The following is a 27,142-nucleotide window of genomic DNA, read 5'->3' as shown; positions in this document are numbered from 1 at the left end:
TCGGCTTACAAGCCGACAAACTTGCTGCAAGTTGAATGAAAACGGTAAATAATGCATTTTGAGCAATACATATCTTGAAAAACCGGACGTGGACATTTTCGTAAACGGCAATATATTCAGCGATAAACTGAGTAAACAGCGGTGTTTCGGACTTGAGAAAAAAACTTGTGCCGTAGTGTAATTGACTGAATGACAGTTGGTTTCGTAACACGAATTCAAGGAGGTCCGATTAATCGTACACTGGTTGTCAGAAAATTATTGCTAGGATGAATATTGAATTGTTCAAAAAAAACACCAATAAACTATTTATTTTAATATAGTGTTTGTCAATTATTTTGAAATTCAAGTTCAAATAATTTTTCGAACTAGGTGTTAAAGTTTTTTGCGATCTATTTTTAACAAGGAGTTTTAAGTCAAATAATCCTAACGCCCCTATAATCTCAGTTAGGAAAACTATATTCGGCAGCATTTTTCTTTTATCATTTTCAGTTAATTACACGCATGCAATGAATGCAATGAAAAACTATCATCGGAATTTAAGCAAACAGTTACATGTACTTAAAAAAGGGCTACTGAATTCACACGAATCTTTATTTTTTTTTGGCATTGAAAAATCTACGTTGATTGATTCATTCGAATTGAATCATTATAAAATTCTATGTTAATAATGTGTTGGGCTTCTTAACTTAAGCTCTAGTCCAACTCAAATCAATCCTTTTTTATCAAATTAAAAAATGATATTCCTTTTATATGAGATAGCTGTGATGTTTGATGTTCTCTTTGGTATGAAGTAACAAAGAAATTGCCATTGCTTATGATTCTAAAAATAAACATCATTTAGGCTTGATTCCAACTTGAACCATCCAGAACGAGTGCTACCAGATAAACTTAAGCCACCATCACAGGTAGCACAGTTTAACAGCATCCGTCTAAACCACGTTTCACTTATCGAGCCTGTATATAAATTGCCATCCCCATTTGAAGCAAACGTGCCAACCACTTGATTCCAAATACGTAACGTTCGTCGTCGTAGCCGTACTCCTCGCTACCATCTGAAAGCTGGAACAACGCATTAGCACATCAGACTGCACTTTCCCTTGAGGCCCAGTGCCAACAAGTTTTTGGATCAGGATTTGGTCGTAATTGCTGAATCGGTGGACTGAACCCTTTTTCCGGACCAAATGGTCCCATCCAACGACATGGCAGGCTCTTCGAGTGCACGCTAACCATTGGGAGCCAAGAAGCAGTTGTGCAGTTCAGATCACATATGCCAAACGCATCCTTGTGCATTGATGGACAGAGTCCAGGTTGCAAACTAGTCCAGCTCAGCTTTCAAAACTGCTACTACGCTGTCGTGTTTAGATGCTGCAGATGCAGGAGAATGCCCACCAGGAAAGGCAGACCAGGCCAGGCGATATCAGATCTACACACATTAAGAGACTTTTGTCTCTCTATTATAAGTCGTCCATTGCATGTCAATAGATGGATAATGATGATCCCTGCTGCTGCACTACACTGAACACCGGAAACAGTTTCGTTTGCTGATAATGTTCTGAAATCTATCTGTGATGCCTACATGGGGACCCGCTCCCCAACAACAGCATCGGTGCACTGACCGGTCAAAGGCAGTGGAGAGCCCTGTTCTCGACTCTTCATATATTAAGTGCAAGTGATGCTGTAGCGGGATTGCATACAAAGCATCTCCAAATGATGTGGAAATTACGGGATGTTCGGCTCGTTCAGCAGCTCTTCGGAATCTACTATGGGCCAGAAGTTCAAATTTCGCGACAAAAATCCCAAACTATTTTAGGGTAGAAAAGCGCAGTAGGCTTTGCCTCAAACGGTCGCTTTTTTCATCCTGCGCGATATTTTTCCCGTGATTCTGCTGGTGGTTCGGCCGGTACTACGCTATTCCACAATCAATCAAAATGTTTGCAACAGATCTTCAACTACAATAATTACAATTTTACAACAAAACTCACATACACAATCGATGTGTTTTTTTTGTTGTAAAATTGTAATTATTGTAGTTGAAGATCTGTTGGAAACATTTTGATTGATTGTGGAATAGATTTGTCAGTGAAATTGTTAAAATGAATGAGGAAAAGTTGAAGTATCTTCTTATTTTCTTTTGGAGACTACTTTTTGAAGCCAATCTGATGTTTGGTCCGCCGAGAATGTGCTAATTTTGGCCGGTGCACGAGTTTGGATAAAGGAACCACTATTATCGGGAGATTGCAGTCATCCGGTGAGTCCGTTCCCGTAAGAAAAAAATAATGTTATTTCTGAGCTGCAGTCAAGCTTTAAGATCAATCGGACCACTGGGAGCCGAGATTTAGATTTACAAACTTGACCATTTTGTATGAAAAACAGCCAATGCGTATTTCATTCTGCCCAGTACTGTACATCATACTGAGAAATGAACGAAATCATATTTTTCCACCAAAATTTTACAAGTGCTTTTCAAATATTCAAATTATTCAAATATAGAATCAGTTTAAAATTTTGATCAATCCAATGCTGATGTATTCCAAAAATGGAGTCTCTTAATTGTATCGTTCAATTACATAAAATGCATTCGAAAAATCACTATGTGTTTCGTAATAAAATGAAATGTAAGTAAATTTTGATTGATAATACCACAGTTATCATTTTCGTACCTAAATTCATAATTGTATCATTTCAATTTAAAAGACGTTTAAATCCCCAAACACGACTTTTTATGTATATTTGAGTTTGTTATTATTTTTGTTCATAATGGCAATGCCATGAGGAACCTTTCTGGCCGAGTGGTTAGAGTCCGCGGCAACAAAGCAAAGCCATGCTGAAGGTGTCTGGGTTCGATTCCCGGTCGGTCCAGGATCTTTCGAAATGGAAATTTCCTTGACTTCCCTGGGCATAAAGTATCATCGTACCTGCCACACGATATACGAATGCGAAAATGGCAACTTTAACCAAGAAAGCTCTCAGTTAATAACTATGGAAGTACTCATACGAACTCTGAGCTGGGAAGCAGTCCCAGTGAGGACGTAATGCCAAGAAGAAGAAAAAGAAAATAATGCATGAAATTTCATCGCGAAATTTCGATTTCGGACCCATAGTGAAACCGGACATCACAAACTGGACACTGTATTAGGTTGCATCGGCTATGCTGTGACAGCTAAAGTGCTAGCAGCAAACTGGAGGCTTCTTCCGGGTAAAGTGTGCTCTTTGGTCAGTTTTTCTATCTCCACTGTGGATCATCAATTATTCGAAACATGTTGGTTTGGGCCGCCGTCGCCTCCGAAACGTCCCCAAAGTCCGCACCTTGCGTAATTTCTTCTCCATTCGATGGACCATTTTCAGTCATATTGTCGACTGAGATAATTGACCGATAGACAGCTGTTAAAGCTCTGCTTTATTGATTTCCCAAGCTGACTAACGACTGTTGGGTCTTGTTTTTCGATTAAGGTTGTAAACTGTGTGGTGTGGCGGTCACAAGTACATGAGCGGGAAAGTGGAAGTTTAAAATCAGAGATACTGACACAATAATAGCTTTGTTAATTGGGGGCAGTTTAAGATGGAAATGTTTGAATCGATCAGATAGAACAACCGATAACATCTATAGCTATAAATTACGTATTGGTTGCGAAATCGATTTTATTGGCTCAGTTCAGCCTTGAACTTTATGCTAATGTAGGTTTGTCAAAAATGCATAAATATGGTTCGGTATTTGCTCACGAAAACTAAGTAATTCAATCCCAACAAGTTTTACGAACAACGAAATATAAGGCAATTACTATACAATTCAGCATTCATAACACGGTAAAATTATAAAAAACCGCAATTTTTGCATTTACCTATAATAATTTTGAAAATTTTAAGTTTTTCGTAGGGAAGATGTACCGGTATTCGCCATGTACCAGTTATTCGCCACCCTGGATTATATATTGTTTTACGACATGTATGGTTGCCAATTGTTTAGTGTACGTTAAATTGCTTTAAGATGATACGGAAACATTATTGGAAACAGCAGAACTTGCTCAAAAAATAATAGAAAAAAATCATTTTCCTTAAAATGTTTGCTCCTTTGCACCTATTTTTCGCCATGGTGTTCCTGATTCGTCACCCTCCATTAGAAATCAACATAGGTGGCGAATTCAGGAACCGAAATTAAAATCGTGGCGAATACTGGTACAAGTGGTAGTTTTTATATTTTCCCTGCTGAGCATGGATTGAAAGCTTTCGTTTAATGTATTGAAAGTAACCAAAGGTTGTTTGATTTATGTATAAACAATATTTTTCCTTAGGGTGGCCAAAACTGATACACTTCCCCTACAATATTCAAATCAATACTTACTTGAACCGAAACGTTCTCGCCATGCCATTGGGTTTGTGACCAACCCTTGCAGTCCAGGCCAATAGAGATGGGTTCGCTCCACCAATCCTCCTGAATGTGCTTTCAGGGGTCCGCCATGGCTCTGCGATAGGTACTGTGCCATGTTGGCGGCGGCAGCAACGGCTGCCGTAAACCGAGGCATTCCACCTGGAACAAGAGAGATCAAATTATTTGTTTACTTAAAGAAATTATATCATATTTTTTCCTGTCCCTTGTTACAGTTTTGTTTAATTTCTCAGGATATTTTGGAATGCTTGTCAAATGTATCAATCTTTTTATACCTATTTCATCTAGCTATTGACAATAAATGGAAGAGAGACTTGAGAAATTTTCGCCCATAATACGGATAAAAATCTAACAAATTCATATACAGTCAAATTTCGTTCATTGCGATTTAGTGAAAGTCTTTTACTTGGTGGGCTACAGGTTCAGTGCAAGCAAGAAATTTGAATAGATTTTCAAACGCAAACGGTTATCAGATTCTCTAAACTTGTACAATTAAAAATTCAAGGTTCAGCTTGGTTTTATAACCACTTCTCAGTACGGCCTTCATAAAAATAAGAGGAGCGGTATATGGGGAAAATGTGCAACCTTAATCCTCTACCAACAGCTTCATGTTTTACCGCAAAAAAATTCAAATCGCGATAACTTTTTGTTTCTCAATATTTTTGCATCAAGTTTTCAAAAACTCTTCAAGTCTAAGAATCCGTTGTGATATCAAATCATTGACTGATTGATTGGTTTTGAAGATATTCTATGTTCCTTGGGGGACCGACATTCTCCATATAAAATATCTTTTGCGATGATTTTGTTTTTTGGTCAAAATATCAAAAAAAAATAAAAATTAATTGTGGATTATACAAAGCCCAAGTAATGGGGAGCTCCACTGAAAAATAAAACCTGAGGTGTCCCTAAGTAAAAGTGTATATATATGGCTAAATAAGCCCTTCTGAATAAATGTGTATAAACACGAATGAATTCGCGTTGAACGGTTAACGAAATCCATTAAAAGGTGTCTGAAGACGACCCACGCAGACGAAGGTCTGAACTGAGCCGAAATAAAGACGCGATGAGCAGTCGTTTTTGATACCTCGAAGCAACAAGTTTACTTTTACCAACCGTATCACAGTCTTGTTAGGGGCAGTCCATTTATATAAGTTCCGGATAGAGACGGACATTTCAGTTGGCGACGAGTGTGAAGGAAATCATATTAGTGCAAAGTGTTGGATAGTGGAAGCCATCGATTCGCAGCAGAAGTGTTTAATCATATAGCAGAACACTTTGGACCGACGCTATTTCATACGGACGCCATTCTTACGACGGATTTTCTTTGCCTCGATTGGCGGTAGTCGGCAGCGCGGCTAGTGCAACAGACTGCATAGTGCACCCAATTGCTGGATGGCTTTGTAGAAGAGCCGTTTTGAACGTAAGGCATTCGTCGGCAATTAAATTGACCAAAATCAATCTGGTGAGGTAAGATAGTTTTGGTGATTTGTAATTTTTAAGTGGCTTGGTTTAGCGCCATTTTGGACAACCGAACAATAGGGTAGAAATTATAAAAGAACTCTATCTTTTTATCATCAACAGAAATAATACCTTAAGGAATTGAAAGAAAATTTTTCTTAACAATTGCATTGTTTTATTTCTTATAATTAAGAGTGATTTTCTTTTATTTCAATAGATAGTTTCTTCTGGAGTATTCAGCAGTTGTTGCCATCATTGTTGAGCGTTATTGAACCGGCGTCTGTAGGGAATTGGGCAGTTTTCCAACCGCACGACTAGACTGATCTGGTTCGATCGACATCGGTTCCTATCTTACCAACCGTTCTGGCTATCTTCGATCGGCTCCTATCAATCGTTTCGGCGCACGTAGGTCTAAAATACGTCAACTGACGGCTTGCCGTGGTTGGGTCGTCGAAGGGCGAAGTCCGCAAGTTGCAAAACTCCAACTCCTACCCCGATCGGCAAAGGCTGAAGGACATTTTCGGTGAGTTCAATTTTCTTTTTCTACCTTTGGGAACCATATAGTGCATCTTTTTGTAAGAAACGATTGTTTTATTCTAGAAATAATTCGTTCAATTGCCGTTGGTTATTAGTTTTTGTGATTTTCAATAACATGGCTCAATCCAACATTAATAGCACGTTGGAAACCTTACCGTAAGGGCAATTCCTTCGGGGATTGGATTGAACGTTTGGGCTTCTTTTCAACATGAATAAAGTCCCCGACGAAGAAAAACGGGACCATTTTATTACGCTGAGTGGACCTACAATTTTTAGGGAGCTCAAATTGTTATTTCCAAATACTAATTTAGCGGAAGTTCCTTACACCGAAATGGTAACCAAGTTAAAGGCACGCCTCGACAAGACGGAATCTGATCTTGTGCAAAGATTGAAATTTAACTTGAGAGTACAGCAACCGGATGAATCATTAGAAGATTTCGTGTTGTCTGTTAAGCTTCAAGCAGAATTTTGCAACTTTGAAAATTTCAAACAAATGGCTATTCGTGACCGCATTGTTGCTGGTATCCGAGACAAATCTCTCCAACAAAGGTTGTTGAATGAAGAGAAATTAACGCTTGAAACTGCAGAAAAACTCATTGCAACTTGGGAAATTGCGAGGAATAATGCGAAAAACATGGAGTACAGCAACAATGTGGATCAAATAGCTTCCTTAAAAGGTTTCCCTGGGGCAAGACTTAACAAATTGGCAGCTACGATGGAGTTGGCAGGAAGTGCGAATGCAAATATAGGGGCTGACCGAGGCCGTGGGTCGGTCAAAAATAGATTGGGTTATTCTCCGTATCATAAAGATGAATGGAAGCAGAAGCAGAATAGACTATGGCGGAATCGTGGACAGGACAAGGAGAGAATTCGTCAATCAAACCGCCCTGATTATTCTCAACTGATTTGCGACTTTTGTGGTGTCAAAGGGCACATTAAACGAAAATGTTTTAAATTGAAGAATATGCATAGGGACGCCGTGAACATGGTCAATCAGAACACTTCTGGATCCAGCCCGGACGATTTCCTAAGCGATATGGTGAACAGGATGCGAACGGATTCAGAGAGTGAGAATGAAACAGACGGTGAGAATAGAAACAATATTTTTAAATGTATGCATGTGTCGTGTATTAGTAAATTAAGCGAGCCTTGTTTAATAAGTGTAGAAATTGAGAATGTTTTGATTGATATGGAAGTGGATTGTGGATCGTCAGTAACCGTTATGAGTAAAAAGCAGTATTTTGAAAGTTTTTTCAAAAAATTTAATGAAAGCCAAAGAAATTTGGTTGTTGTTAATGGAGCAAATCTCAGTATAGAGGGAGAAGTGGACGTTTTTTGTAAAATTTAAGGGAATTTCGAGAAATATGAGGCTTTTAGTGTTAAATTGCGACAATAATTTTACCCCTTTATTAGGGAGACCGTGGTTGGACACATTATTTCCGGAATGGAGGAACTTTTTTGTGAATTCTATTAATTTCAAGCATGAGACGGACCAAATAGTAGATGAAATCAAAATAAAGTATAAAGATGTTTTTATTAAAAACTTTTCTAAACCAATCCAAGGTTTTGAAGCTGATTTGGTTTTAAAATCAGAGGTCCCGATTTTCAAGAAAGCCTACGATGTGCCATACCGATTACGTGATAAAGTTCTTGAATACCTATCCAAATTAGAACACGAAAAAGTAATAACACCAATAAAGACTAGTGAATGGGCGTCTCCGGTAATAGTCGTGATGAAAAAAAATAATGAAATAAGGCTGGTAATAGACTGTAAAGTTTCTGTCAACAAATTTATTATCCCAAATACTTATCCGCTGCCAACTGCTCAAGACGTTTTTGCTGGTTTGGCTGGTTGTAAGTTATTTTGTTCATTGGATCTTGAGGGTGCTTATACACAGTTGTCTTTGTCAGAGAGATCAAAGAAGTTTATGGTAATAAACACTCTAAAAGGACTTTATAGATACAATCGTTTACCACAGGGTGCTTCATCCAGCGCTGAAATTTTTCATCAAGTGATGGAGCAGATTCTAAATGGAATTGAACATGTTTCGGTTAACTTGGATGATGTGTTGATTGCTGGGAAAGATTTGGATGACTGTAAGCAAAAGTTAGTTATAGTCCTTGAGCGGCTTCAAAAGGCTAACATTAAAGTAAATTGGAACAAATGCAAATTTTTTGTAACAGAATTAGTTCATTTAGGTCATGTAATTAGTGGAAATGGATTAATGCCTTGTCAAGACAAAATTTCCACTATCAAACAAGCAAAAGTACCAAGAAATGAAACTGAACTAAAATCCTTCCTAGGATTAATCAACTATTACCATAAATTCATTCCAAATTTATCTTCTAAGCTTTATTATTTATATAATTTATTAAAAACTGAAGTTACATTTCACTGGGATTCCAACTGTGATAAAGCATTTGAAGGCAGCAAAAAAGCATTGGTAGAAGCACGTTTTCTAGAGTTTTACGACCCAGATAAACCAATAGTAATTGTTTCTGATGCTTCAGGATATGGTTTAGGCGGAGTTATGGCACATTTGATTGAAGGAGTTGAAAAACCAATATATTTTACATCTTTTTCACTAAATTCTGCTCAACAAAAATATCCTATCCTACATTTAGAAGCACTTGCTTTAGTCTGCACTGTAAAAAAGTTTCATAAATTTTTATATGGTAAAAAGTTTTTCGTTTATACAGATCATAAACCACTAGTTGCAATATTTGGTAGTGAAGGGAGGAATTCAATTTACGCTACAAGATTGCAGAGATTTGTGCTAGAGTTATCGATTTACGAATTTGAAATACAATATAGGCCCTCAAAGCATATGGGAAATGCTGATTTTTGTTCACGTTTCCCTTTGGACAACGTAGTTCCCGCTGATTGTGACGTTGAGCTAGTAAACAGTATTAACTTTGGTAGGGAAATCCCTATTGATTTTGTTAAGACTGCTTGCAAAACTAAGGAGGATGAGTTTTTACAGAATATTATTTCGTTTATGACAAATGGATGGCCGGCAAAAATAAACAAACAATTTATTGATGTATATGCAAATCAGCAGGATTTGGAATTAATAGACGGTTGTCTTCTATATCAAAATAGAATAGTAATACCAGCATCACTAAAAAAGAGCGTTCTAAATCTTTTGCATGCAAACCATGCGGGAATAGTAAAAATGAAACGACTTGCTAGACGAAATGTGTATTGGTTTGGTATCAACTCTGAAATTGAAAATTTTGTGACAGCTTGCGATATTTGCAATAGTATGATGATAGTTCCGAAAACAAAGACAGAATCTGAGTGGATACCAACGACGAGGCCTTTTAGTAGGATACACATTGATTTTTTTTACTTTGAGCACCGTACTTATCTTTTAGTGGTTGATAGTTATTCTAAATGGATCGAGGTAGAATTGATGAGCAATGGTACAAATTGTGATAAAGTTTTGAGAAAGTTAGTAGCAATTTTTGCTAGGTACGGATTGCCTGACGTGCTGGTATCAGACGGTGGTCCTCCATTCAATGCTTATAGTTTTGTTGACTTTTTGAAGCGACAGGGAATCAATGTTCTAAAGAGTCCACCATATAACCCTTCCAGCAATGGGCAGGCTGAAAGGTTGGTAAGAACCGTAAAAGATGTATTGAAAAAGTTTCTACTTGACCAAGAATTCTCTCATTTCAATGTGGAGGACCAGATTAACTTGTTTCTAATTAATTACAGAAACAATTGCCTTAATATTGAAGGAAGTAATCCTTCACAAAAAATTTTTTGTTACAAGCCCAAAACTTTGTTAGATTTGTTAAATCCAAAATCTCATTACAAAATTTTTTTACGAGAGGCCAAAGTGCATGATAACCTAACAACTTTTAAAAATGCAGTCCCAGAACATGATGATATTATCATAAAGAAAGATGGAAATGTCCCGAATAAATTAACTGATCCTTTTGAAAATCTGACGCCTGGAGACGAAATATGGTATAAAAACCATAACCCTCATCATACGGCTAAGTGGCTTAAGTCAATTTTCATTAAAAGGCACTCTCGTAATACTTTTCAGGTGCAAATTGGAAGCGTGCTCACCATGGCACACAGCAATCAACTTCGCGTACCTAAGTGTGGGGACTCCTATAATAGGCCTAACGTTCGCTTAATTCGGCAACAGCCGATGCTTGGCACTACTAGCCGGGAGGAGTTTTATGGCTTCACAGCAGACGAGCTTAGACGTGACAGGAAAAGAAGATACCCGGTTGAGAATTCAATGCATGATCCAGATAAATTGCCGGAGATTAGTCTTAGGCGTTCAAAAAGACCAAGAAAAGCAAAAAATGATGAAGATTTTATTTATTTGTATTAATTTTTAGTTGAATTATGCTGATCTCTTTTCTGAGTGTTAATTATTAAAAGTTATTGTAATTTTCGATTTCTTTGCTCTGATATATGAACTAAAAACATTGTAAATAATTTGAATTTATAACTTCCAAAGGGGGAAGGACTGAGGTGTCCTAAGTAAAAGTGTATATAATATGGCTAAATAAGCCCTTCTGAATAAATGTGTATAAACACGACTGAATTCCGTTGAACGGTTAACGAATCCATAAAGGTTGTCTGAAGACGACCACGCAGACGAAGGTCTGAACTGAGCCGAAATAAAGAGCGATGAGCAGTCGTTTTTGATACCTCGAAGCAACAAGTTTACTTTTACCAACCGTATCACAGTCTTGCTTAGGGCAGTCCATTTTATATAAGTTCCGGATGAGACGGACATTTCAAAAACAATACAAATCGGTGAAGTATTCTTGGAGGTATCTGAAAATTATGATATGATGTTTTTTGAAGTTTTCAAGATCGTTATTTAGCCAGCGCGCTACCAGAAATCTAAATGCTCAAAGACGGCTGCACCTAATTTCTTCATTTTTTTTTTTTTTCAGAACATGCTCTCATCAATGTATTGATGAATGTCACCTAAGAAATTAAAGATAGCTACGCGTCGGTCCTCTAATGAACATTGGAATGTCTCCGAATCCAAATGACCAATGATCAATATCGACACAGATTTTGAAACTAGTAGAGTTTTTTGAAAACTTTTTTAAAAAATGGTGCAAAAATATCAAGAAATTAACAAAATATGGTGATTTTTTTTTTGTAACGGTGAAAAATTAAGCTGCTGGTAGAGGGGTTAAGCGATTTGTTCACTCTCTTTGTCCAAAGCTTATTCAGCTCACCATCGGTATGTTAGTTTCTCATCTTCTCATAAGCACTGTTACTGTTGTATGATTTTATATGGAAAAAATCTTAAAGAACACCAAAATAATCCGCATGTAACAAGCTAAAAACTGGATAGAAATTATGTGCGGTTGCGCATATATTGGATTACCCGCAATTGGAACCAAATGCCGAACCCTTAAAGAATGCAAAGCTTGACTAGATGAGGATTTTTCTCAGTGTATTGATTTGGGAGCTTCTCAAATATCATCCAAAATAACGAATTTTTCAGCACTCTGGAAACATTAAAAATATAGAGTAAGAAGGGAATGGGAGTCTACGAAAGGGTGACAGTGCAACCCAACAAAGAATTTTGCTGTATAAGAGTTAAACAAATCATCCTCAAACTAATACTAGTGGAATAAACTTCTATTCAGCTTTTAATGTAACTTGGGAAGTATTAGGTATTCCAAAATGCGTGACAGAGCGGGATAGAGAGATTAAAAATCCAGTAAAATGATGAACGTAGTTTTTGAAACTTCCCTATGGATGAATTATGTACTTATCAAAAGGGTCTTAAAGCCTTGTCCCAATTTAAGTACCGGCTTAGTAGCTTAAAGCTTAGGTCAGAACACATGTTTACTCAATTTTTACATGTTTTCCGCTCGTTTGAGTCCATTTTTCCGTGCTTTGAAATTTTATCACACTCCTTAACTTAAACTCAAATTTTCGGAGTATTTTGTTGTCCGTGTCCCTCAGGAATGTCAGAGGAATAATCCCAGTGTTAAAAAGTTGAACCCCTGTGGCGTTTTTGTCGACGAAATGAACGTGAAACACGATCAAAAGGGTCAAAGTTCAAATTTGGAACCATTTTTTAAATTAAAGTTCAAATATGATATTGCCGTTATTTGAGCGGCCAAAGTAGCATCAAAAACACGGTCTATCGGGTTATTTAATAAAATCAAGATGTTATCAAGAGTAACAAAAAAATTATTGAAATTGTTAATTTAATCTCCACTCCATACAAAACGTACCATTCGATAATGGCGTATGTAATATTACACTTGATCAGCATCAAATTACGGTAACAACTTGATGTTTCGCTTCCTTTGAAATTTCACAAAATCGCTCTGCTTCAATATTGGTTTGCAAACTTTTGTTCTGGGTTTTTGTTTGAATTTACAAATTATGATAGCGTAAAACAACTAGAAGAAAGGGTTTGTGATGCAGATACGAAACATGAGCATGAACATGAGCATATATGACCGTACAATTCGTTATTGCTACTCCGTGATTGGCCAAAGCAATCGAGGTTGCACAGAGATTTAATGAATGGGGCTTGCGAGAAGCTAACCATTCTCAAGATGCACAAATAGAGAGCTCAAAATTCAGAAGCCAATAACGACGCCGGCTACGTCCTTACGGTCATCGGAGAAAGGGAGGATCGTTAGTTAGACAACCATTGCACTATGGTCCAGGAATCAGTTTTACGCGGAAAGATGCATTTTGAGCTTTAGAATGAAACATTAGACAAAAACGGTCTTCTACAAAGTTGTTTATATTAGTTGAGCCCTTTGTTTGGTTTTATTGAAAATTAGGGTGGACCACATTTTCATAGAAATTGTGTAACTAACTTTCTTATTTGTAGAAATTATATTATACATGCTTCAGCAAAGTTGTAGACCATTCAATTTCAAGCAACTTTGCCAAAAAAAGTTTTTTTGTATCTCTTAAATTGACCGATTTAGAGCTTTTTTCATACGGTGACATAGGGTGGTCCGAACAAATCTGGTTTTCTGGCTCTAGAGTTTTCAATTCAAATTTCTCATCAAAGTAGTCTAAGAAACACTTTTAGAGCTTTGAAAAATGCGTAATTTGGTGAGTGAAGAAACTCGCTATCTCCTTCCGTTTAAGAGTTATTGTTGTTTTTCTCTCAAAAACATGCCTACTTTGATTGTGAATATCCCTGATTGGGGCAAACATAAAAAATATCTTTTGACGGCATTCAACAGACAAAATAAAATTGTATATTATATCAAAAAATTACAGATGTGTTATTTTTGTAACTCTAATAAAACGTCTTGAAAGTCAAATATTTTTTATCACATAAACTTTAATAACTTTTGAACTAAAATAGATATCAACAACCTTTTTGCATGAAAATTTGCGTTTTGTTAAGTTCTAAAAGTCGTTCATAGACAACTTTGATGAGAAAATAATCTTAAAAAAACTAGAGTTGAAAAACTTATTTTTGTTGGACCACCCTGCGATGATTAGGAAAAAATGCTCTAGATTGGTCAAATTTTGAGCTACAGAAAAACTTTTTTTGGCAAAGTTGATCAAAATTTCAAGTTCTACCGCTTTGCCTAAGAGCATATACCAGTATTTTTGCAAATGAAAAAGTTTATTATATGATATGAGTGATATTGTGGACCACCCTAGTTTAAATGACACAGTATATTAGCTTGCATTTTTAGAAACAATTTTGTAGAAGATCATTTTTGTCTAAAATTTCATTTTCATGCTCAAAATGTCAAATAATAAAGATATACATACTATGAAAATCTTCAAAATAGTTTTAGAGCCCTATCTTTCTTACTTCGGATTTCTCGTCAAAGCGGCCTATGAACGACTTCAAGAACTTAACAATACGCAAATTTTCATGCAAAAATATTGATGATATCTATTTTAGTTCAAAAGTTATTAAAGTTTTTCTGCTTAAAATCCTTTGTTTTTCAAGGCATTTTATTAGAGTTACAAAAATAACACATCTGTAATTTTTTGATATAATATACAATTTAATTTTGTCTTTTGAATGCCGTCAAAAGATATTTTTTATGTTTGCCCCAATCAGAGATATTCATGATCAAAGTAGGCATGTTTTTGAGAGAAAAACAACAATAACTCTTAAACGGAAGGAGATAGCGAGTTTCTTCACTCACCAAATTACGCATTTTTCAAAGCTCTAAAAGTGTTTCTTAGACTACTTTGATGAGAAATTTGAATTGAAAACTCTAGAGCCAGAAAACCAGTTTTGTTCGGACCACCCTATGTCACCGTATGAAAAAAGCTCTAAATCGGTCAATTTAAGAGATACAAAAAAACTTTTTTTGGCAAAGTTGCTTGAAATTGAATGGTCTACAACTTTTCTGAAGCATGTATAATATAATTTCTACAAATAAGAAAGTTAGTTACACAATTTCTATGAAAATGTGGTCCACCCTAATTTTCAATAAAACCAAACAAAGGGCTTAACTAATACAAACAACTTTGTAGAAGACAGTTTTTGTCTAATGTTTCATTCTAAAGCTCAAAATGCATCTTTCCGCGTAAAACTGATTCCTGGACCACTGTGCATTGTTACAAGAGATCGAAAAATCTTCTGCATCTTCACAGTTGTCATGGGAAGGATATTGGTTTAGTGGGATAAGCTAAAGATTTGGGAGTGACCTTTGGTTGGTGATGCGATCCATGATATTCATTCATTTATTTAGTTAACATCTAAACAGATAACACTGAATCAACAATTTCAAGCCACAATACTCGGTTCGTGGCCGCATCTCTCCATCCTCGGTTCTGCCCCAAGCTCGCCAAATCGATACGCACTTGATCCGCCTAGCTGGTTCGCTGCGCTCCACGCCTTCTTGTACCAACCGGATCCGTAGCGAACACCATCTTTGCAGGGTTGCTGTCCGGCATTCTCGCAACATGCCCCGCCCATTGTATCCTCCCAGCTTTGGCCACCTTCTGGATACTGGGTTCGCCGTAGAGTTACGATTCGTGGTTCATCCTTCGCCGCCACACACCGTTTTCTTGCACACCGCCAAAGATCGTCCTAAGCACCCGACGTTCGAAGACTCCAAGTGCTTGCAAGTCCTCCTCGAGCATCGTCCACGTTTCATGCCCCTAGAGGACTACCGGCCTTATGAGCGTTTTGTACATGGTACATTTGATGCGGGCGTGAATCTTTTTTGATCGCAGCTTCTTGTGGAGGCCGACTTCCACTGATGATGCGCCTCCGTATTTCACGGCTAACTCGACCAGGTTCTCGCCCAGTGTATTGCAATAAATTGTATCAAGTAACAAATTTTGTTTAATTTTTGTTAGAAGCACTTTGGTTTGGTGGAGGAATGCATATCATATGCATTTTGAAGAATGCCAATGTTATTTCAAAAACATCAACTCAGAGGTAAAATCACTCTCCTGGTACTATAACACACTCTCAATGCTATAGTCATTGCCGTAGCCAGGTTTTTTTTCTGGAGGGAGCCTATGGGGGCACAGCAAATTCTTTTTTTAGGAGAAAAAAAAGAGATAATGTCGGTTGTAATAATCACAATTTTTACAAATTTCGTAGTTGGGGGACGGACCTGGTGTAGTGGTTAGAATACACGCCTCTCACGCCGAGGACCTGGGATTGAATCCCATCCCCGAGATAGTCACTACGAATTTCAGTGACGACTTCCTTCGGAAGGGAAGTAAAGCCGTTGGTCCTGAGATGAACTAGCTAAAAATCTCGTTAATAAAGATAGAAAAAAAATTCGTGGTTTGCACAGATTTGTATTGATTTTAATTGTTAGTGAATTTGTCTCATACCACTGCAAATCAATAATATTTGTATTGTTCAATTTTCACTACGACAAATATTCATTTTTTGTCAAATCTAGTAAAAAACACGTTCTAGGATGCTTTCAAAGAATTCACGAGGAATCACAAGAGCTATTCCACGAGCTTTTCTTGTATTCAGTCATATGCTTTCAAGAGATTTCTCTGAAAATTCCCACGGGAATTTCTTCATTAATTATTTCCGTACTTTTTCAGTGCTTTCTCCATAAACTCATTTGCCAGTGTTTACTGAGTATTTCCCGGGATTAGTCATTATTATTAAATAGATTTTTCCTTAAGTTTGTGTAGGCTTTTCTGATCTAAATTAATTTTAAACATTCTTATTACGCATTACATAAAAAAAAATATTGTTAGTTTGAAACATCATCCAATTATTCATCAATAATGTGTTTAAGATTTTCTTGAATTACTATATATTTTTTTCAAGATGTATTACTAGAAATTCTAAGAGTCTCAACGAATTTAAGATCACCAATTGAACATGATTCAATTCTGAACTTCTTACACGTTCAACTGTTCCTTGAAGAACTCTTCCGCTAAAATACTCAAAAATTTCCCTAGCAATTTGTTCAAGAACTTTTTTAGAGAATTATATTATTGTTTATCCTGAGATTATCCCCCAAGAGCTTGCAAGTCCTCCTCGAGCATAGTCCACGCCTCATGCCCATAGAGGACTACCGATCTTATGAGCGTTTTGTACATCGTGCATTTGGTGCGGGGGTGAATCTTTCTTGACCGCAGTTTCTTCTGGAGCCCATAGTAGGCACGACTTCCGCTGATGATGCGCCTTCGTATTTCCCGACTAACATTGTTGTCAGCCGTCAACAAGGATCCGAGGTAGACGAACTCGTCCACCACCTCGAAGGTATCCCCGTCTATCGTAACACTGCTTCCTAGGCGGGCCCTGTCGCGCTCAGTTCCGCCAACCAGCATGTACTTTGTTTTCGACGCATTCACCATTAGCCCGACTCTTGTTGCTTCGCGTTTCAGGCGGGTGAACAAATCTGCCACCGTTTCAAATTTTCTCCCAATAATATCCATGTCGTCCGCGAAGCAAACAAATTGTCCGGATCTCGTGAAAATCGTGCCTCGACTGTTAAGTCCGGCTCTCCGCATGACACCTTCAAGCGCAATATTGAACAACAGGCACGAAAGTCCGTCGCCCTGTCGTAGTCCCCGCCGAGACTCGAACGAACTGGAGTGTTCGCCCGAGATCTTCACGCAGTTTTGCACACCGTCCATCGTTGCTCTGATCAATCTTGTGAGCTTCCCGGGAAAGCTGTTCTCGTCCATGATTTTCCATAGCTCTATGCGGTCGATACTATCGTATGCCGCCTTGAAATCGATGAACAAATGGTGCGTAGGGACTGATGAAGCAGATATAAACAGCAGTTTGACAGCGGAAGATAAGTGATTATTTATAATCATTTCTCTAGAGGGGAACAATTAAAAGACTATTAGAACCCTTTCTAATGAATTGAGAAATACAAATTTCTCAAGAAGTTTCATTACAAATAATTCTTGAAATCTAGCAGAATTTCATCCTTGACTTCTGGATTACCCAGAATTTTGCTAGGAAGCCTCTAAGAATTCCGCCCTGGAATTGCACAATATTTCAATCCCAGAATATGGATTCTGCCAATTATTGATAAAACTATTTCTAAAGAAATGTTTTGAGAAATTCTTTATTTCATGTATAATATTTAAATAAACCACACCTCCCCTTTCCAGCAATTTGGCTAAATTTTTTTACCACTAATTTCTTTACTGTGGATTTCTGTAGTGAATTCTTATAAGGGAAATCATCATCACCGGATATCTCGAGCAGAGCATCTTCTAAACACATGGGAAATCATAATGCAGTTAATATGCGGCTTTATGCTAAAGCATCAGAAACAGCATTTGCATTTGCATTATTACGAATTTAGCGAACCAAATTTCCAAAATGTTGACGCTTTTATGTCCCACGCTATTATTGCAACCCAGGTGTCGAAAAATGGCTCTTATCGCTCACAACGAAAAGCTGGTTCTAGTGGTAACCAATCGAACGACAGCCAGACGATTGTCGCGCGATTCCACAAAGTCAGAACCGCCACGCTGATAATGTTTACGACAAGCAAGGATTTCCCACTATAATAATAAAAGCACAAAATAAGAGAACGCAAATATTTTTTTTATGAATAATAGTGATTCAGAAGAGTTTTCTTCGCGTTAGAATAATGTTCATTTTTTTCATTCTAATTTTTATATTAATTATCATCCAAAATTCTGGGTGGGGCCTAAAAGGCTCTGGCCAGGCTCCAAAACCCTCTCAAGGGCCACAGTGTAGGTATTCGATTAAAATTTGCCCACTCTCTTCATTTTTAATTTGCACCAAATTTCAATTTGAAATATTTTCGGAAGTTCATTTACTAACTGAAAACATAATATTACGAAAAAAAAACATTGGGAAAACTATTAATTATCTTGAAAATTATTTTTACTTCATAAAACTCTAAAAAACTTTTCAGATGGAAAACGTAATATTTGATAGAAAAAAAACGGGTTTGGTCTGCATAACCCAAATTAATTTGATTGATATATATTGTTCAACGGTAATTCTAGAATAGTGCAAATCAAAATCAGTAGCTATGTGCTTGGAAATTATTATTAGATTAAAAATTGCACAATTCACACTATAGTTTGGAAAGTAACTCTTAAAAGTAAATTGTTTCGCAAATGACGGGCTCTCGCTTGAAACGATGCATATCCCAGAATGATGGAATAATATAAACAACCAGTGGAACAATCCAATCCTATTGAAAGTAAAAATATTCCATATTCAATTGTACACAGGATAAGCCTATAAACAAAAAAATCCGAAGACGATCGGGAAGGCCTAGATTAAACTAGATATCATTATATAGAACAACGGGATGCATAATTAGCCCAATGTCTATGGAAGATTGTAGAGCCATGTAGAAGAATAAGACTTATAATTAAATTTATCTTTAGATACTCCTATGTCTGCAATGTTCACATAAAATATACCTACAGACAAACAGACGTTACACGTTATGTTATAAACCTCACACCCAGAGGCGCGCATCATTTTTCTTTGTATATGACGTTCCACACTGTCTGCTGGTATTGTTACTGTTAAAGCAGTGTTTTGTGAAACATGGTCACCAGCTGATAACTGTGCTAACTGAGAGACGGATTTTAATTGAATTTGTTCTAAAGTGTTACGTCTGTTTGTCTGTGATATACCGTAAGGTGAACTGTAAGCACGACAAACGAACGTAACAGATAGAACAATTTTCTTAAAAGCCCACACTTCACACATTAATCGTCTGGTGGCCATTTTGTACTAAATGTAGCTATGCCTAACAAAGCTTGTAGACGGCGCTAGTGTGAAATTTCAAACAAGAAGAACAAGCACGTTACCGTGAAGAATCAATACCTGAACCTTTAAGCAGTGCCGAATATTCTGATACTAATTTCAATAAATTTCCGTTTGAATTTTTTAATCTACCACCATTTCACAAATCATTTCGACATTAATCTTCATGAAAATGACAAGTATGCATGTTAAAATAAATAATTAAATACAAAAACAGCTAAAATAGTTGCACTATTCTTGTTTCTAAATCCGGACACATGAGTCAAAAAGTCAAACACTTTTGTATCAAATTCCGGACAGCCTTACTCTATCCGCGAAATTCATTAGGAGTTAAAAAAATGAATTCAAATGTGACTATTTGACAATTTTTTGAAGTTCATTTTATGGAAACACATAATAACTGACATGACTTGTTAAGAACATTTCATGTTTCGTTTACTTCCTTTCTTTGACTGTAGTTAGACTCATGATTACGCGTAATATTCATTAATGATGGACCAATTTTAAGCAATTATCTCATTTTTCAACCGATCAAACACATTTTCCAACTTTATTTTGGTTTTCTTCGCATTTTTCTTTCTGAATAGTAATATTCTACAGCGAAATTTAACTCGAACGTGTTTCACCGAACCAAATCTTCACTCGAAAAATATCCTTTTATACTACTTTTCGCTGCTTTGATATTTAGAAATTATTCATAATTAAGCATTTACACACTAATGTTCACAAACAATGTAATATTTATTGAAATATCTTTAACTCAACGTTGCTCAACGTTTGCAGGCGAGCTTGAACCACAAAAACTGCACTATGGAAAAACAGTGCCAGGCTGGGGTTACAATAAGGTTTTTGTTTTTATTATTTTTCTGCCAATGATTACAAAATAAAAAATCGCAGTATAATGATGAACGATGTAACGAAACTCAGATGTGAATAACTGAAATCACGTTATTATTCATATACACATGTTAATCAACGAATTTTATTGGAGTAGTCAGTTATTGTTATCGTCCGGATTTTGGTTCATCAAATAATAAAATTGTAAAATTATGAAAAGAAAATATATTTCCATTTATTTAAGTTTATACAGGTAACGGAATCTTAATCCACCAAAAAAATGTTTAGTGTTTCTAAAACTTGATAATGCTGCCTAACGTGTCATGCGATTTATACAAATATTTCCACCATATATATTACCATTATCCACTAATTATGATTTGGCCGTGAGGATCTGTTATAATCAGAATTGGATAAAAGTTTATAAATTTTATGTAAAACTATTAATGCTTCTAGTAACGACGGAGTGGCCAGGCAATTATTCCAAACTGAATCAGGACTAAGAGCTTCACTTTTTATCACAATGAGTCAACGCCAGACAAAAATAACCATATGCATGCAAAGTGCCAAAGCTTGCACTCGTTTTATTATGGGTTTAAACTAAATTGATGTTTACTATTGCATGAACCGTAAATTACCCACCTCCTAAGGCATTCAGCTGAGCACTGGTCACCGGCGGCGGCCTTGACAAAATATTATCGATTCCGTGTGGATTGGGAGCACCTCCAGCGCCACTCCCAGGAAGCCCCGTCTGGTGCATCTGAGTTTGTGGGGACGTGGCTTGCACTGGACTACCGCCCTGAACCTTCATTTCGGTCATCGAATGGAGCGCGGCTAGCGGCGGCCCGAGAAAGCTCATCTGCAGCTTGTGGTCCAGCATATCCGATATCGTGTGGGATTTACCTTTCAGGTGGTTATTGTTAATCAAGTTGTTATTGTTGGTCAACGTAGTCCCGTTGGTGTTACTCGCAGCGTATGATCCGTTGATTTGAGTTATGGAAGAATTGCTTGCTCCTACGTGCGAGAGATTCTCCGGACTTCGCGAACCTACGCTGTCGTTATGAGGACTGTGGTAACCAGCAAGATCGTCTTTGTTTTGACTAGAATAGGAACGATTGCTTTCAACGGGGCTGCAGGTACCCAATCGCTTTTCTCGTACGTCTGAACTGTCTGAATTGTAGTTAACCCTTCCGTTTGGACTGTTCTCCCGGCTCAAGACATTCACTTCATCATCTTTATTCTGCTCGTTGAAACTGATGTTGTCTTGGCTGTCTGGATAGTCTTTCTTCTGGTACCCATACGAGTCCAGATTTGTATCCCTCGTTGGACTTGAGCTACCGAGGTACAAATTTACTGGACTTCCATCGCTGGCTCCTCGGAAACCCTGTGTAAGGTTTAAAAGGCTTGATCCATTCGCCTGCGGCACATGTTGCTGTAAGGGTGTCTGAGGCACGTTGGCTGGATCATACACGGACGGATCTCGGAAGCCGAAATTATTGCTAAAATTAAATCCATGCGTCCCGAGCAGACCGGGTGATCTGAACGCCGCCAGGTTAAAGGAGTTTGGGGAACAATCCAAGCGAGAAAACCCAGATAGAGACTGTTGTGGATTGCCCCCACCGTAGGTCGTTGGCACTGCCAGTGGTCCCGCTTTTGGGCTTTCACCGCCCAACTCCGTCAAGTAGTGACTACCCAGATTGACTGATTTACGCCACGATGGATCACTTTTAAATCACCTTTACTATTGCTTACACTTCACTTTCTTCTTTAATCACGTTAAAATTCTCTTCTGTTGTTGTTTGTAGTAATCACAAAATTTTAGTATTGACTTTTAGATTATTCAGATCGTTTGATTAATTCAACTTATTGTTGATTGCACCCAATTCACTAAATCACTTCCAACGAACACTTCGAATCGATACCGATAATCGCGTGTTGCACTAATCCCCAATCAATTTCATTAACGTATTTATTCTCTATTATCCGCCGGAAAACGCGCGTCTGCTCGACTAGGCCTAACGTAAACGAATGATTTCAAAAGAAATCGGATCCAATTCACCAACGCACCGGGAATTGATTTCAAATGACTCCGACTTTTGGTGCTATTGTTGCGCTTTTGTCATATCGTCATTCAATACTCCGGTAAACTATGCTCACACTAAATATACGTCCCTCTCACTCATACACTTGTTCCGGGTGGAGGATTCCGTATCAACACGCATTTAATCGCGACAACACACAATAATCGTCGTCAATTATGCTTTCTTCTCTCACCGATCGCTAAAACCCAACTCTCCGTAAGCGAACCCGTCAACACACAGAACGTGAAAGAGCCGCGTGCTTGTGCTTTGCTCAATCCTTACTGTGTTCCATATCCTCCGGAAAGATGGCTTTTCCATCCAATCCCACCAGAACCAAAACAGTGTGAGTGAGATCTCACATGCAGTGTATAAAACAGGTTCTTATCCATGGTTTCTGAGTAGTGGTACCACAGTGAACATCATGGAAACGCATTGTGCATAAAGCTCCGCCCCTCAATTAAAAAAAGATAAAAAGGTGGAGCATATAAGCACAAACACTTACTCGTACTTCACCCCGCTGGCAGTGTATTGTACAATTAAGAGAATAGAAACCATGAAACACGATGGAGACCCAAGTCAATGTGTAAGTTCATTATTATCGTTCTATCTCGTTCCAATCAAGGCTGTTCTGGCGGAGGCAGCAGAAAGCAAGCGCCTCACGTCGAACGGTGAAATGAACCCACTCTTTTTTTTTTTCGTTTTGTGTGGAATTTCATTTTATAATAATCTTCTGTACAATGGTGAAGAAAGATTCTATTTCACATTAGTAACTCCCTCGTGGCTGCCGTCCACCCGGTCCACCCCTGGCGCTCAAGTACGGTTTTATGTAGCCAAGTATGCTGAGCAAATGAGAGAGTTAATGTGTTTCTCTATTTTCGATTCGTTTTTACTCATTTTCTATACAACGCAATAATGATGTTCGAGATAGTTGGTGGTAGATAGTGAAGTGGGATTTCGAATAAAGAACCATAATTTCGTAATTTCAAGCGTGCGGTTTCAGAGAGTGAGTCTGAAGGGGTGCAAGGAAATAGGCAAACGTTGGATGGTAGGCAATTTTAGAACACCTTTTGTTGGGATGTGATAATTTGCAAAAATAAATGTATTAATGTGTGCAAACGTAGTACAGGATTACGTGGTCAAGATTTGTATTATTTTTTAGTATAATGCATCAACCAGAAGAGATATAGTTTTGTCGAATAAGATTACTTTAGTAATGATTCTAGATTCTTCATCTTAGGCATTTCTGCACATGATGTTTGTTCATTATAAGATAATTAATTAGGGGGGTCTGTAGCCTTGAGGTTACGCTTCCGCTTCATATGCGGAAGATCATGGGTTCAATTCCCAGCCCCTCCACACAAAAAACCCGTCCAGCCACCAGAAGACGCCTCACGGAGGATCGTGCTTTTGGGAGCACATCCATCCTCCGTCAGTATCAGATGGTGACTGAGACAAACTGACCCTCATCGCAGGCAGCTAGCCTCACTAACAACAGAGCTCTCTCCTACCTGCCAGATCAAATGTTTCCGGCACAGTAGTGGCCACGAGCACGGAGTGCCTTAAAAAAAAAAAAAAAAAAAAAAAAAAAAAAAAAAAAAAAAAAAAAAAAAAAAAAAAAAAAAAAAAAAAAAAAAAAAAAAAAAAAAGATAATTAATTAATGATTGATGAGCTCGTTTCATTTAATATTTTAATTTGCATTTATCACACATTTTCTTCAAGCAGCGATTGATCTGTGTTTATTTAGCATAAGCCTAGTGTAGCTTTTTACCTAATTAGGGGGCACATCTTGACCGAATATTCTGAAACTTTTCAAAGAGCATTTCAATATGACGCAATTTGAGGCAAAATATAAGAAAAATCGTCAATACTATAGTTGGATTCCAACATCAACGAATTGCATTACTTTCATAAATATTGTCCAGACAATGTTAATTTTAGCGACACAACACAATAACAAAATGTATGGGAACAAAACAGAAAAAAATATAATATGTATTGTACTGCATGCTGCGAAAAGTTGCTTGAAAACCATCCAATAAAAGCAGTGGACCTACGCACAAAAACACCTGGAGAGGGCATCAAAGGATTGTCCTACCCATGATTCAATCATATGTAAAATCATTCCTACACAATTTCTACAGCCAACTCTGTATGTATTTGTGGATGAGTTGCCGTGTCTTTCTTGACAAATTACTGGAATATCCTTAGAGAACTATCATGAGTTTTATGAAACAGCGTTGGAACAATACATGAATACAAGGTCGGTCACATCATGTACTGAATAGAGTACCGTTTTGTCTCAAATTTCGAACATGACTCATAGTCCGAACACTGCAATTTTGAAAGTTAAAACTGATATTTTCATTAGTTTTCAGTATTTAGGAAATTGTATTTAGGATATTGTGAAAAAAAAAATGATAATTCTGCGGAAAGTTTTTGAATATCTTAAAGTTAAAAAACGAACCAAAATCCGAAGTTTTACAATTTTCTATACCTTTAAACTATTTTTTAAACACGTTAGAAATAAGTATGGAAATCACTTTTGAATCACCCCTCGGCAAATTTTACCTCGAGACGAGCTGTCATTATGTGACAAATGTAATTGAATCCACGGGTTGGAATCTTTCTCAATCATTTATAAAATCAAAATTAAAATATTGAGGCGCAATAAAATTTTGTTATACATACTTAGAAAAACGTGGTCTTTCGATTAACTTACAAAAAAACTGTACATTTCTCATCACTAACAACCTATTTTGAAAATCATTATTAAAGCTCGGAATTCGAGAAAAAAACGGAATGCTCGCTTGTTATACCGTTTTGATTCATATTATGGACATTTAAGGCTTTAGTGAAGTATAACGCACTAAGAAGCTTATAAACACAGTGGCGGTGCGACAATAATATCGAACTTGAAAAGTTTCACTACTGAGGATATTCGAACTTACTTACAATAAGGAGTATATGAAAACATTTAAAACAATTTAAAAAATATTGAATTGAACCCACAAAAAGTATAATTAAAAATACCTTACAGTTTATTTAAAAATGAGGCGGTAATATTAATTCAATCAAACAGTATTTTATATGATAATTTTTCAACAAATTATCAACGGATGGCGAAAAAAGATCTTGCGCACCTCTAAAACGATTGACATACCAAAAAATTTAAAATTTCAAGAAAAAATATGACTACTTTTGAGCAAATATATCATTTGGCACAACTCTCATGACATAGTGAAAAAATCAATAACCGGCATTTGAAAGTAAATATAAAAAAATGGATCTCCAAGGACCTCGTTTTTTTCTACACGTTAATGTCAATATCGACGAAATTGGCAATTGAAACGAAAACAAAAACAAAATTGATTGGAATTGATTCTATATATTATTATGAAGTAACTTAGCCAAAATGGTCCCTACTCTATATAATTGCAGCAGTATTTGACTCAGATTCAAAAATTGAATAGTGGAAGCTGCTACAATTCGAACCCTGTTCTAATTTGGACCATCAAGCATTTCAAGTATTCCTACTCTGCGTTTGGCTTGAATTTAACACAATAAATTTGACGCCTCTAAGAAGTTAATTCGTATTGATTTGTTGTTTTGAAGTGCTCTAGTGTACTGTCTGTTAGCATTATTTCCAAGCTTATGTAAGTGACAATAATTCTCCAATCTTTCTGTGTTTATATATAATCAAATCCCCCAAACCTAAGCTTTCATCTGACCATATGGTTTTGATATATCTATGCACTGTTTCGCTGCTTCAATGTTTGTTGGTCCTTTTGATACGGACCTCTTGATTTTCAACGAGTACGCAGTCTATTCCATAACCTCTACCCCGTGAAAGTCTTCTCGACTTGGTAGAAAATCGTAGAAGTTTTAATATTGAGCAATGGTACCTTTGTTTCTGTTGCGTTCAAAAAAAAGTCTTCGAAAAAAATCTAAGAAATACGATAGACCACCAAAAAAATGGAGGAATAAATAAACCAGCTACTTGAAAAGCATCTCCATCACAGCCTTTTTTTGGATACAGCTTTCCAAAATGATTAGACAATATGGCACAAAACAAACGTTTACGAGTGCTGAGAACAATATAGTCAACATTCTTTTACCCAATATGGGTTCTTGAAAATTTGAAGCTTGGCTTCGTTTTATAATCAGCTGCAGCGTGTATGTCTAAAATGTACGTCGATACTTCTGCAACTTGATGTCACGAGACTCATTTTCCCGTGGAAGTTCTCCTTTTTAACCAGATATTTTTGGTTGTAGGACCAAAGGTCAAAGTACAAAAGGTCGAATGACAAAAGGTCGGATGGACAAAAGGTCGAATGAACAAAAAGTCGAAGAATGGACAAAAAGTCGAATGGAAAAAGGTCGAATGGACGAAAGGTCGAATGGACATAAGGACGAATGGACAAAAGCTCGAATGAATAAAAGGCGAAATGAACAAAGGGTCGAATGAAAAAAAAAGCTCTTTTGAGTTTGAAGAGTGGATTCGACTCATTTTTACTTTCAACAAAGGCCGTGCTTCCAAATTTTACCGCTGAGAAAATTATTGTACATTTATTTGATAACATTTTCATCAATAATGTTTCCGTTCGCATCTGTAGTTTTCCTTTTTTCAAATGAT

At 37.0% G+C, this 27,142-nt stretch overlaps 1 protein-coding gene across 1 annotated transcript in view; it reads right to left on the bottom strand.

The window, feature by feature from the left end:
- Positions 1-22,897, bottom strand: part of LOC5563987 (homeobox protein Nkx-6.1) — a 175,818-nt gene extending 152,921 nt beyond the window's left edge. The window contains exons 1-3 of the mRNA XM_021850733.1: positions 22,868-22,897; positions 21,070-21,811; positions 4,340-4,525 (exon numbers count right to left, since the gene is read on the bottom strand). Of these exons, the coding sequence (XP_021706425.1) occupies positions 4,340-4,525; positions 21,070-21,811; positions 22,868-22,897 (958 nt within the window). The remainder of the gene's footprint in view (positions 1-4,339; positions 4,526-21,069; positions 21,812-22,867) is intronic.
- Between the last annotated feature and the right edge of the window lie 4,245 nt (positions 22,898-27,142).

Source organism: Aedes aegypti, chromosome 3 (assembly GCF_002204515.2).
Source record: "Aedes aegypti strain LVP_AGWG chromosome 3, AaegL5.0 Primary Assembly, whole genome shotgun sequence".
Taxonomy (NCBI): Eukaryota; Metazoa; Arthropoda; class Insecta; order Diptera; family Culicidae; genus Aedes; species Aedes aegypti.
This window is presented reverse-complemented; position numbering and strand designations above follow the sequence as displayed.